Here is a 13,402-nt window from a genome sequence, read left to right on the forward strand (position 1 = left end):
TCATTGTAGTCATAGCTTGTTAAAGGGCTTCTATTCATTTCCTTACAACTTTTATTTATTTTTTGAGGGGGAGGGCGTATATTAGTGAAATTTTTAGTGATTTTAAATTTTGCTCCTTTTTTTAAATATCTTTTATTTACAAATGCATCTTTAAACACTTATTTTCTTATTATTTGCAAATTTCAATGTAAAAAAAATCTTTTAGGTTGTTGATCAATCAATCTTTTTTTAGTTCTTATAAATTTCTTTTAACAAAATTTATACACCGAGATTGTCTTACCCTTAATTACTTTTTAAAGGCTTAAAAAAATTTTCTGCTGTTTTGATAATGAGTGAGAATTACTTTGTGAGATATACATATAAAATAGTACTAGGGGGCAATTTAAATATTGAGGATCAAATTCAGTTTACATATTGTGAATTTTTATAAATTTTAAAGTTGCCAAATGCGTGGCCTTTCAAAACAAAAATTAGAGCTGTGATGAAGCACCCTGCCCTTTTTTTATTACTAGGGATGACTCAGGGGGTAGGAATTGCCTAATGCTTCAAAAAATTACTCATTTTAAGAGAAGATTTAATACAAAATTGTGGGTGCTTGTTAAATTATGCTATTTAATATATATATATATGTATACCAGGGGTCTGTTAAGAAGAACGGACCCTTCACAAAATAATTTAACTTAAAAAACGGACGCTTCACAGAATAATTTATCTTTTAATCGGACCCTTCACAAATTTATTTATCTTCATTATGGTCTTGTTAATCGAATAAACCCTTCCCAGGTGGGGGGAAAGAAAGATAGGTGTAAACGAACTAAGTTTTATCTTCCTTTATTCATTCGAAATGAATATTCTGCTTTCAGCAGTATAGGCTAAATACCAAATATTTGTATGTTGCATCTCTAATTTAGTACCAGCAATTGCTGATTATTTTTTAAAATTTAATTTTTTTTAATTATAATTTTACAGTATTGAGAAGAATGTGACTTAACGTTTATTTTATATTCACAAATTACGAGTAATTTTTTCACAATTTTACAAAAACGGACCTTTCACAAAATGCCTGGACAGACCCCTATATTTGTGTTAATATAATAAGATTTTTATATTTATGTGACTTGCAATTTATTACTTTATGCAATTTTTTTAAAAAAAAACTGAATGGAAATGAATGAACATTGTTTTTTATTTGTGCACTGTACGCCAACACCTTAACTACCTCTGATTCAGTGGGTAGATTTTAACAGGCGATCTTAGTGGTTTTGTGAGTCTAACCTTAAATATAGGTTTTGTGAGTCTAACCTTAAATATAGATATTTAAGGTTAGACTCACAAAACCACCAAGATCGCCTGTTAAAATCTACCCACTGAATCAGAGGTAGTTAAGGTGTTGGCGTACAGTGCACAAATAAAAAACAACATTCATTCATTTCCATTCAGTTTTTTAAAAAAATTGCATAAAGTAATAAACTGTAATTAAATTGTACAGATATTTAAAATAACAAAATCAGACACAAAAATGTGCTTTTCCTTTTGGCTGATTTGAATTCTTTGACTCTTATAATAAGGGGAAGGAAAATCTACAGTCTAGAAAATATAGTCCTATAATTTGGTCATCACAGTAATCAAAAATTTGGAACTTTCAATTTAATAAAGAGAATCAAAGAGTTTTTTCAGACAATTATAAAATTGTTTATCCAAAAATAGTTCCTTGTAAAAAAATTATTTTTTACACCTTTTTAATTCACTAATGGTTAAAAGAATATTGCACTGTACCTAAGGTATTTTTACAATAATTTAAACTATAAAATTTTAAAAATCCAAACTTTGAAAGAAATCAGTAGAATAGGTAGCTTTTAAGCTGTAGAAAATTACAAACATTACAATGTCGAAACTTAACTGTCTGAAAATGAAAAACACTACTACTTTAAACTTAAAAACTGTCTAAAAATTAAAAACATTACTACAAAAACTGTCTGAAAATTAAAAACACTACCACTCTAAACTTAAAAACACTACTATGTCGAAATATGCAAGAAGTGAAATTAACATTAGGAAGTCTAAACATTCGACAGCTCAAGGGCCTAAATTATTGCAGCATATTTTGAAAGCCAAAAATTACAATTTGCTGTAAAAAATTTATGTTTAAATAGAGAAAGCGTGGTTTTGTGACTGATATTTAACTTGTCAGCACAAATTGATTAGCTTTTATTAAAGGTTGGGCTCTCAAACCATCACTGTCCTTGAAAGTAGAAAATAATATGTTTCTTATATTTTTTAATGCACTAAAACATACAGCGAGGATAACAGATACACTAAAAATACCTTTCATCATGTATTTTAGAGGTTTGATCATACAAATATTATGGAGAACCAGGTGACGAGAGGGGTTTTAAGTTAATAAGATTAAAAGATATCCTTAATTTTAATCTACAAATAATCTTTTAATACATCTAGTAGCTTTAAACTTAAAAGTAAGAGATTGTTTTAAAAAAATATTAGTTTTTTTTTAACTTAATATTTATTGTAAAAATATTGTAAAAGATGTTTACTCAACTATCATTTATCACAACCCCTTCCTACAAAAACATAATATCCTTTAATTGAAATTTCGTTTATTGGAATTATTGCGGAAGTTCATAGACAGTTTAAAACACAGCTCTAAGCTATCAGAAATATTTTAAAGAAATTTTCTTAATCTAAGTAAATGTCAGCTATTCTTTAAATCTATAAATAGAGAATGAATATCATAATTTAAAGAAAATAAAAATTTTTAAATTATTTTCTCATAAATGAAAAGATAATTTACATGGAATTTTTCATCCTAAAGTAAAATTGTATTTTCAAAGGGGCAAATATGGCTTCAGAGTCAAATTCCATTCAGCAAATTACTTATAAGAATATATTCTTTATACTTAATAAATTGATGAAATGTAAACAAATAAAAAAAAAGTTATGAATGAAACTGAATTCTGTTTTAGTCTCGTCTTTGATCTATTTAATCACAAAGTAAACAAAATGCCAACGATCACAACTGTAGATAAAAATACAAAACTGATCATAAAGGAAAAAAAAAATTAAGATAACAGATAGATGATAGGGTTATGATGGGTATCAAAAACCTGTCATATCTGACACATAATGAACGAGCGTTGGTAAACATTATGTCGGTAAACCAAAAATATCAAATTGAAAACTTTATTAACACTTTATAATATTATTTATTATTATCAAGAAGAAACATAGTAAAATTATAGTTTGAAGAAATTTATTAGCGCCCAGTGCTTAATGTTTTGAAATATTTAGACCGCGCCCAAGGTCCAATCGATTGAGAATAACATCAAAATAAACAAGTTATGCATGTTTAAAGAGAAAAAAAACATAGAAAATGTAAATTAAAAACAAAAACAAAGTAACGTCTATTTAACTATTTACAGGATTAAATAAAATGACTCACCTCATTTACACAGTTCAGTGACAGAAAAATTAGGACTAATCCAATTGTTGGTATCATGTTTTCTTAATTTGTTGGTTGTTACACTTATAGATACATATATACAAGAGGAACTTTTTCACAATGGTAAAATCACAGAGATTTTCACTCGGTAAGATTAGTAATCAAACAAATATTTTATGAGAATGACGTCAACGCCTGTATATGGAAATACTGAATCCTAGGATCGTAGTTGAAGAGGCTATGCTGCTCTGAAAAGGGGAATAAATCCTAGGATGGGTGACAACAGGACTGTAGAATCATAATATCATTCACTAGGGGAAAAACAAAACAAAGAAATAAATATTCTTCTAAGAAATAGTAAAATTCACTTCAAAATCTACCTTCCCCCAAAGCACCATCACATATCTAGCTCTGCGCGAATAACAGCGAGAGCAGACATTCTCTCACTTGCAACATGACAGCATAAGGTCAGATGACGTAGATGGCGAGAATCCTCATGATTGGTTGAAAAATTGCATGATATTAATTATTCTTGCTTCTCTCACGGGAGGGCTTTTTTAAGGGAAGGAATGATAAAAAATATTATACAGATCTTGTTTTTTTCTTAGTCATAATATAGAAAAAAAAATAATTGAAAATTAATTGAATGTTAAAATTTTGATAGATAGTTTAAAAATATATTTTTTAGAATAATTTTTAACTATTAGAGATTTTCAAATCCTTCATAGAACTTTTTTTCAGCGCTTTTATTTCTTTTATGGGAAACCAGGAACCCAGAGTAATGAATTCTGTTTCAATATCTGATTAGCAAGTAATTGTTTTAAATTAAATTATCAGTGTTCTAATATTTCATGGACGTAAAATTTGATTCCCATGGCTGATTTCTTTTTCATTTAATATTTATTCGTTCTTTTTTTTTTGTTTTTTTTTTTTTAAATCTATTTATTTATTTATTTATTATATTTTGTTTAAGAAAAAAATAGCGAAAGAATGATACATAATTTGTCTATAGTATTTATATGCTATTACAAATTTTCTGTAGAAATTGCTGTTGAACAACAATCGATAAATTGCTAGTGAGTAACAATTTATATCTAAACAGTTTTGGCAAAGAAAAAAAATCGCATTTCAATTTGCATTTTTGATATCGGGAATTTTATTTTATTATTGCCTACTTATATTTCTAAAAACATTTTATGTGAAAATAAATTGTATCTACTTATAAATTGTATCTACAACCAAAGTTATTGTTTAAAAAAAATTAAAAAAATTTTTAAAATTTGTTGAATAATAAGCATTTTTAATTATATGAAATTGAAAAAGTGTTTTAATTAATGTATCCTTGCACTTATTTATTCGTCCCAGCCTTGTACAAATACTTTTTTACAAAACTTGGTACATATGCTATGTTATACCAACGGTACATGAAATATAGATCTTAGTATTACAAATTAAAAAGTTTGTTTTTTAACGTACGTCTGTTATACCCTTAAGAGTTGAGAAAATAAATATTGCTTTGAATAATTTGCTTAAAAAATTAAATTTTTTAATTATGGTTAAGCAAAAACTTTAATTTGTACAATACTTACCCGGATTATAACTTAATTCTGCAATAGTTCCAGTTGGGGGGGGGGAGGNGTTGGGGGGGGGGGGGAATCAGCAGTATTGGTGCGAAGATGCGATTTTTTCAACTCTATGTCATTAAATAGTGTTCAAAAAATGTTTCTATGTTGACCGTTTTTGAGGAAACTATTTTTCAAAGTTTTTTAACTTGCAACAAATTATAAAAATTAAAATGGAGTCGAAAAAAATGTTCCAACAACATGAATTTGAAATGTGTAACACGCATTTTTAAAAATTCTCAAACCTGTAGTTTCAGTGCTCAATAGTTAATTACAGTCTCAAATTTATTTTGATGAAAGTCAGCATTCTCGGTATTAAGCTCACGTTTTACTTTTAGGAAAGTTGCAAGAAGCCACTGTGTCACGAAAAAGTTATTTTAAATGTCTTCAAATTTTGTTATTGCAATCTGTAAGCTGAAAGCTAAGCAATTGTTTTCAGCGGTATGCTGAAGGTTAAAACGCATTAAATCATTAAAGGCTTTTAATGTAGGTGGCATACCAAGTAGTAGGTACAATAAAAATAAATTATAGTTCAAAAATTAATGGTAAGGGAGATTACGATTGAAAGTTAGTCATTTTAAACTGTTGTAGCAGCATGGTTTCAGGAGAGGCATTTCAATTGTTTAATTAATTATAATTAATTTCCTACCGTTTATGTCTAGTTTCCTACCTGTTAAAGAAGTTCAATGTTTTATTCCTCAACCATGAATGCAATTGTAAAGATAAACATCAGTATATATTACATTCAATGATGAAAACTAGTAAACTGATATTTCTTCGCGACGCTACTTTGTGGTTAATTTATTTATAGTAAAAAAAAATTCTTCTTTATCTTAAAGAAATCTTAAAGGATAACAAGCAAAAATAAGCAAGGAAAACTGAATGAATAAAGACAATTTTCGAATATTGCGTCATACTAATTCTAAATAAAGTTATTGCTGATAGTTTTTTTTATTGTCTGCTCATAAAAAAGACCTGTATAATATTTTTCCCTTCAAAAAAGTAAACTAAATGCAGAACGAAATTACCTAAGATGATAAAGGATAAAGAATAATTTCACGTAAATATCTTTTATAAAGAACATTCTATTGCCATCACGACTCTGATTCTCGAAAAGATGATTTCGCGGACCGGTTTTAATAAAGGAAGTATTTATGATTATTTCAAAGAAGAACTGAAACAAAATGTTGTGCAAAAGCATAAATAATATAATTTAAAATTGATGAAAAACCAGATTTATGATTAATTTCGCAAATTGGTCTCCAATTGTAAAATCAAAAAAGTTTATTTCATGGTTGAAGTGTTGTAGTTAATCGTTTGTTGTATTACATCAAAATTTTCTGTTAATTTTCTGTATTCCACTTTACTTTCTTTTTTTTTAAACATTTAATTCTTTAATTAACAGTGCACCGAAACTTATTTCTTATTTTGCAATTGATTGTTTGAATATGTATAGCTTTTTATAATTTACACTAATAAGTAATAATCATTTATTGCGTGTAGAAAAAAAGACGACTGAAGAGTCAGTCAAAGTATGCTGCCCAAGGCTGCGAACCATTACATTACATAGCATTTTTTACATTGCATTGCATTTTTTTAAGAAACTTCATGGCATTTTTTAAGGAAAAAAAAAACATTTTTTGTTTGAAAATAAATAGTTATATAGTGCATTCCAGATTACACTACCTCTGCGATTAAATAATGAAGAATTACATTGCATATTTTACAGAAGAAATTGATCGAATCAATTACCAATTAGCTCGAACATTCTAACTTTGTTCCACTCTTTAAAATCTCGAATTTTTGAACTTGAAAGAAACAATAGAACTGGTGTGCTATTCGAATTCTTGAACTTGATTGAAACAATAGTAAGTGGCGTATTCGGTGGCATGCAGAGGGAGAAGGCAAGGTAGCAACAGGACTAAGGATATTAAAATTTTAAAATATCCTTTTTCTTATTAAATGAATTTTTTTTCAACACGTAAATATTTGATTCAAGGGAAATATTTTATGAAGAATGTCACATAATTTTCAAGCAAATTTAATAATGATGTTTCAGAGGGCTAAAATGTTAAGGAGAAAGATCACTATATTTCATTACTCTTTATTTGTAGGGGGAAAAAATCGTAAGGAACAATATTTCTTTTTACCATAGAATAATTTTTTCTTTTATTTACATTAATAAATTTAAAGTATGGGTTTAGATTTTTAAAAATATACATTATTCCATTTCTTTCAAAAACATTTAAAAAATTAAAATTTTTGGTCTTTTTTCCCTTTTTTTATTTTTATTTTATTTGCCCTGTCTAGTGATTTCACACATTCTCCAATTGCATTCAATGGAGGTTATGACGTCATTGTAAAGATTTGATTTCATTGGATAAAACTCACATTTCTTTTAATTAACTGGGTTGTTAAATTTAAACCAATGGGATACGAAACGGAAACCATCGTTAGTGTCTAGTTTTCTTCCGAAAACTGATTTAAATATTAGTAAGGGGAAACAGGAAGACCGATGAGCATTAAACAAACAACCCAATATCTCTTTTGAGTGAACATAAATTTCGCAACTCTTTTACAGATGCGAATGAACTCAGACATCAACTGCAACTATTGAACGTGAAGTGAATTTTAATGATGAGACTTAAAATATAGAAATACATTTTATTTAAAAAAAAGAAAAAAAGCACCTTCATTTTCTTGATCTTGCCAAACTTTTTAAATAAATCGTGACAACCGATAAACGAATTCGTCAAAGAAAGCTGAAAGCGCCAATTTTTTTTCTTTTTTATTATTATTATTTATGTTTATTATTAAAAACATGCTAAAGTAGTTTCTCGGTTTAAGAATTCAGTTGGAACTTTATCAAGTATTTTGTTAAAATAAAAAAAAATAATCACAATATATCTAGTTTAAAAAACATTAAACAAATAAATTATAAGTATAATATTTTTTGTTAGAAAAGAGGAGGTTCATGTTATAAAATGTAAACGAAATCTATTAAAAAAATAAAAATAAAAAGCTAGGGAGAAAAAAATTCAGAAAATATAAGTTTGCTTTAGATTGAAGCAAACTTATTATTTATCTTGTAAGCAGAAGCATAATATTTTTTTTAGTAGAATCATCAAAAATAACACTCGTTTCAAAGGAAACAATCGATAAAATAATCCCTCAATTACAGCTGAAAACTCCTTAGATTTTTCTAACATGTTTTCCATATAAAATGTGTAAAAAAATTTATCTCCTTTATGAATTAAGTTCCTGAAATCTATTTCATGAATTCGATCAGAATTTGTTTGTATGATTTTGAGTATAATGAATGATGATAAAAATGAATAATAAGAATGATATATTTTTCTGATGGTTACAGGATAAGGCTCATAAATTAAAATGAAATCTAGAACAAAATACTAGTAAAAGAACCAAAAATCTTAGTTCGCTTTAAATTTATTTTCCTGTGAGCAAAAGCCTAACACAGAGACATAAAAATAGGACTTCAAATATAAATTAATACTTTTCACTAAAAAAAAAAATAATAGAACTACAGAGACATTAAAAATGATACTTTTTTAGAAGCTAATTAATAACATCTCACAATGCATTTCATAATAATTTATATTATTTATAATTTAACAAACATACGAAACTTAACGAAAAAAAATTTTTTTTAATTATATTTTACTTGTTCTTTGCATGATGGTGTTTGTGCAATTACATGATGGTGTTTGTACAAGCATACAGAAGTACGTTTTTATGACTAATCAGAAGGGCAAAAGCTTTAAAATAAATAAATAACTTTCCTAGAACTATTTTGTTGAGATGGGTAATAATATTTTATGGGCAGATATCAATTTTTGGCACCTATCGTGTCATGGTTGCGTGTAGATATTACCAGCCTTCAAGCAATTTTCCTCGAAACGGAAATCACATTGTGATATTATTGAAATACGCAAACATTATTGCGATTAGGACAAAATAGCTTGGGGCAGGTGTTTTGTCCTGATAATGTTATTCTAGAGTTGAATGTAACTTACATCAACAGCCTAGATATATTTAAAAAACCGAGGAAATAAAAATTTTATAAATATATGAGTAAAGTCTTTATATTTTTGATACCATTTAAGGCGAATCAAATGTCTTAACTGTTAAATCGAGTATAATTTTGCATTTTTAATAATTTCGATAACTTTTGTTTCGGGTTTTTCCCACTCTAAGATCAGTTTCGTGCTTTTATTGATAAACTGTATTAATAATAATCAGATAATGATTGTGATTTTATTGATATTTAGATTGTATATTGAATTGAGAAGCGGAAAAAGGTATAAAATGACATTAAAAAAAAAACTCACTATTTGGAGTTTAAAAATATTTTATGACCAGCTGTATATCTGAAACCTTTTTTTCTGCCAGCTCCTTAAATTAGACTGTTTTTAGTCTTGTAAACAGCTTCTCGCTACAGCTCTTTTTTCTAAAGCTAATGTTTCTGAAGTTCTGGATAAAAAGACTTTTCTTGAAACAGTAAATCTCACTTAGAATTTTCTGTCATAAAGCTAATTATAGAGTTACTGTACAGTACATCATAAAATCGAAAGATTTTACTGTTTGCTCAATTTGTTGCAGTTAATTTTTGATTCATTTATAAATTAGTCTTTGTTCTTAATCGATTATGTCGCGTAAACCTAACACTTATTGTGAAAATTAATTAAAGTGTTAATTCTTGCATTTTGACGGTGGTTTCGCGTATTTTTATGAAGTGAATTTCCCTGGACACTTCAAAGCACACGATTCTTTCTTTGGTTTAATATATTCAAATTAAGATGTCACTCAAAATTCAATGATACCAAACGAGGTTGAAAACAAAGGCAAATGATTTTAAGCTAAATCGAAACTTTGATTTGTCAAATATTTACCTTCCTCGTACAAAATGATATATAAACAAAAATAATGCTAAAGATTAAATCTAAAATGTTTCGTACATATAAAATATTTTTTCTGTAATCAAATTACATTTAAAAGTATGAGAATGTTTCTTATAATAATGTTCATGATATTTTGATTCAAATTTATCAAATTTTTATATTTCTATTGTTTTTGTTTAGCAATTTTTTTCGTAACTCATAGAGCCTAAGTTTATCAGTGATATCAAATTTTACCGTAACTCAATTTCGAAAAAGAAAATAAATAAATCAGTTAGCTAGTTTTTTCTTAAAAATTGGAAAGATAAACAAATGTAAAAAATACATATCCTTTTGCGTTATATTACAAATCACTACGATATTATTGACAATTAGAATTTTAATCAGAATGAAAAAGCATAGAACTTATAGCATTATGCGTTTAGTATCACTTTTACCATAATTAAATTATAGTGTTTAATATACAATAATAATCACTACCACTACATTCTATAGTGCCCTTTCGTGAACAAATTTTGTTTTACCAATAATAAATTATCATCAGTACTTAACTTTAATTTACTGCAAATTTGAAAAATAATCTTCTATAGTTAAAAATTGATATCCTTATCAAAACTTTTAACAAATTAACAGGATTAATTAAAAATTTAAAACTATACTTCGGTGATTCTTCATTTTTAATAAAAACATTATAAATAAAGATTTTTTAGATCTGATGAAATCAATAATGTGTCACATAAGAGATTGATAAATATTGCATTTATTTCTTTATTATTCAAATAACTCTTTACAGAACTAAAAAGTTAATTATTCTTTTAGAGAGGCTTTATATTCCTATTGCATGTCAGAAATAATTATTCAATTATTATGCCGTCTGGCCAGACTAGGACGAAACGAATTTTGACGCATAGCTGTCAAAACATATTGATTTGTCCTAGTTTTAACTAGGTCTGTTCTTTCATCAATATTAGTAACCTGCTTTACGATTTTTCTTCTTTATTTATATATGTCCTTGTGTACTATGAATTCCCCATACTATTGATGACTCTACTGACGAAATTTCCAGAATTTATAGCTTGGTTCATGTCAAAAAATAAATAAATAAATAGAAAAAATAGAAGCTGAATAAAAGAGTTCAAACTTTATTTCAAAATTAGTTTTGCGGTTTTTGGGGTAAAAATTTTTTTACAAATAAATGGATGAGTTAATAAATGTGAATGAATTTAAAAAAAAAAAAAAAAATATTATTTTGATGCCTGCTGCCATAGAGTTAAGATAGTAAGTAGAGGTACCAAGCTCGCTTTATTCCTTCCGAAAAGACAAGCCACAGATACCAAGCAAAGATCTGAAGTTACATGTTGGAAAGAGTGCACTATCACAAATGTTGGAGCACAAAAATTTTTTCACCAGCCTTATTTCGATATTACCGATGCGAATCGCAACTTTTGAAAGAGAGGGGAAAAAAATATTTTCGTTAATCACATTTCTTTAGGATTATTAAATTGGTTTTTAAATCATATGGAGTAATTTCTTAACAAATAACATTCAAATTTCTTAATTAAAGAGACAGACAGTTAATTGCATCAGACCATCGCAATGCTAAGCTAATGGGCAGGAATAGAAGTGGTCGCGGTCAACCCATAGAGTTGAGATAGTACCCCAGTATTTCAACTCTATGAGTCAACCCCAAGTTTAGGCTGAAGTCATGTGACTTGATCTTGCCCACGGGTCAGGGGTTATTCTACTCTCACTACCCCAGTATTTCAACTCTATCCCTGCTGCTCATGATAACTAAAAATAAAAAACAAAAATGAGAGCTGTTTTTGCTGTATAAAATCTTTAAGAAATAATTAAAAGGAATTTTATAATGTACATAAAAAGGACTTGGAACAATATGGTAAAAACTCACACTTTTTCCTAAGCTGATAGTTCTGCTTCAAATTAGTCCTTTATTTTCAGTTACTTTACAAGGTTCCAAAAATTTCCACGTGATCACAGTGCAATACACAAAAATATTTTATTCCCTGCTTGGAAATCTCCGTGTTTTTCACCAAAAACACATTCCTGAACAATTCTCAAATGTGGCTTATCATTATATTGTCCAAGCTCGTAATATTCTTTCAAAGAATGCATGAAAGGTTCCAGACTTTTCAGTTCGCAAATAAAGCAATCACGTAAAGTGAACACGATTCTTTCTTTTCGGGTTCCAGCGAAACTTACCATGTAATCAATAGAGCTGGGTAATAAACCGATTTATCGTGATAGATGGGTAATTTCTAGCGATAACAATATTTTGAAATAAATCCATAGGATTCATTGTAAATATCAAACCTTCGATAAATATAGAGTGCATTATAGTTATTTTCCATAATTTTTACTTCAATTTTTCTGTTAGTAACTCAGCCTTTTTTTCCTTCTTTTTTTAAACTTAATTTTTTTTCTCTCTCTTTTTTTTAAATCTCTGTTGAATCTTGAGAATGAGCGCTTTTATTTTAAGCAATCAGCCGACCAGGTGGCCGAGAGTTTAGCGTGCCTGACTGCGGAGCCGATGGTTGCAAGTTCGAATCCCGCTCAGAGCATGGATGTTTCTTTCCCTCTCTCTGTGTTCTATGTCCTTTCTCCTTTGTGTGTGTGATTGTGTGAATGTGACCCGCCCTATGGGCGACGTTGCTCCACCGCCGTGGCTTCACCATAGGTGCCCACTGGGTAACGAGAAGAGAGTAGCAGTTCTGGCATTCCTGAGGCCAATGGGTCAATGTCCCAAGCAAAAAAATTTAAACAATCAAATAATGTCGCCCTTTTCCAACTTAACAATATTTGATACTAAAGGTTTTCAATTACTGCAAGTGAATCAACTATAATATATGATTCTTATCGCCAACTATAACTATCAAATAAGGTAAAATCACGATCCTTATCGTCAGCAATATTCATTGAACACGATAATATTGTTGCAGGAAAATCAAAAATATAGCGGTAACGATTTTCGACTATCAACAACTCGAATACTGACTATCGTAAGCATCGAGCTTATCTTTCACGACAAATCTATTGCATTATTTCCCTCATTGGTTTTAAACAATTATGTTCAAGTGGTTTTTTTCTCTCTATTTGGGAAAAAAGTAAAGAATTTGTAAATAAAGTAATTGTTCAATTTGTAAATAAAGTAAAGTAGTGATTATATATTGTAAAATATCGATATTTTTTGAGGTCATAACACAATATTAAAATTCCTATGTCCCCCATCAGTATAACGATCAAGTGGTAAAAGTTTTCAGTACGTATTTTTCTCATATTTTTATTTTTATGTTTAAAATATTCAATAAAATATTTAATTTTTTTTTCAAATACTATTATTACAAGTTTACGTATGAATAAAAATATAAAATATCATTGAATTTTTGAAC

General features: G+C 27.9%; 1 protein-coding gene across 3 annotated transcripts in view; it reads right to left on the reverse strand.

The window, feature by feature from the left end:
* Positions 1 to 3,927, reverse strand: part of LOC107439823 (NPC intracellular cholesterol transporter 1) — a 74,180-nt gene extending 70,253 nt beyond the window's left edge. For all 3 annotated transcript variants that reach the window (XM_016052541.3, XM_016052540.3, XM_016052538.3), the window contains exon 1: positions 3,458 to 3,927. In XM_016052541.3, the coding sequence (XP_015908027.1) occupies positions 3,458 to 3,514 (57 nt within the window). In that variant the 5' untranslated portion in view covers positions 3,515 to 3,927. The remainder of the gene's footprint in view (positions 1 to 3,457) is intronic.
* Between the last annotated feature and the right edge of the window lie 9,475 nt (positions 3,928 to 13,402).

Source organism: Parasteatoda tepidariorum, chromosome 10, assembly GCF_043381705.1.
Source record: "Parasteatoda tepidariorum isolate YZ-2023 chromosome 10, CAS_Ptep_4.0, whole genome shotgun sequence".
NCBI classification, from domain to species: Eukaryota; Metazoa; Arthropoda; class Arachnida; order Araneae; family Theridiidae; genus Parasteatoda; species Parasteatoda tepidariorum.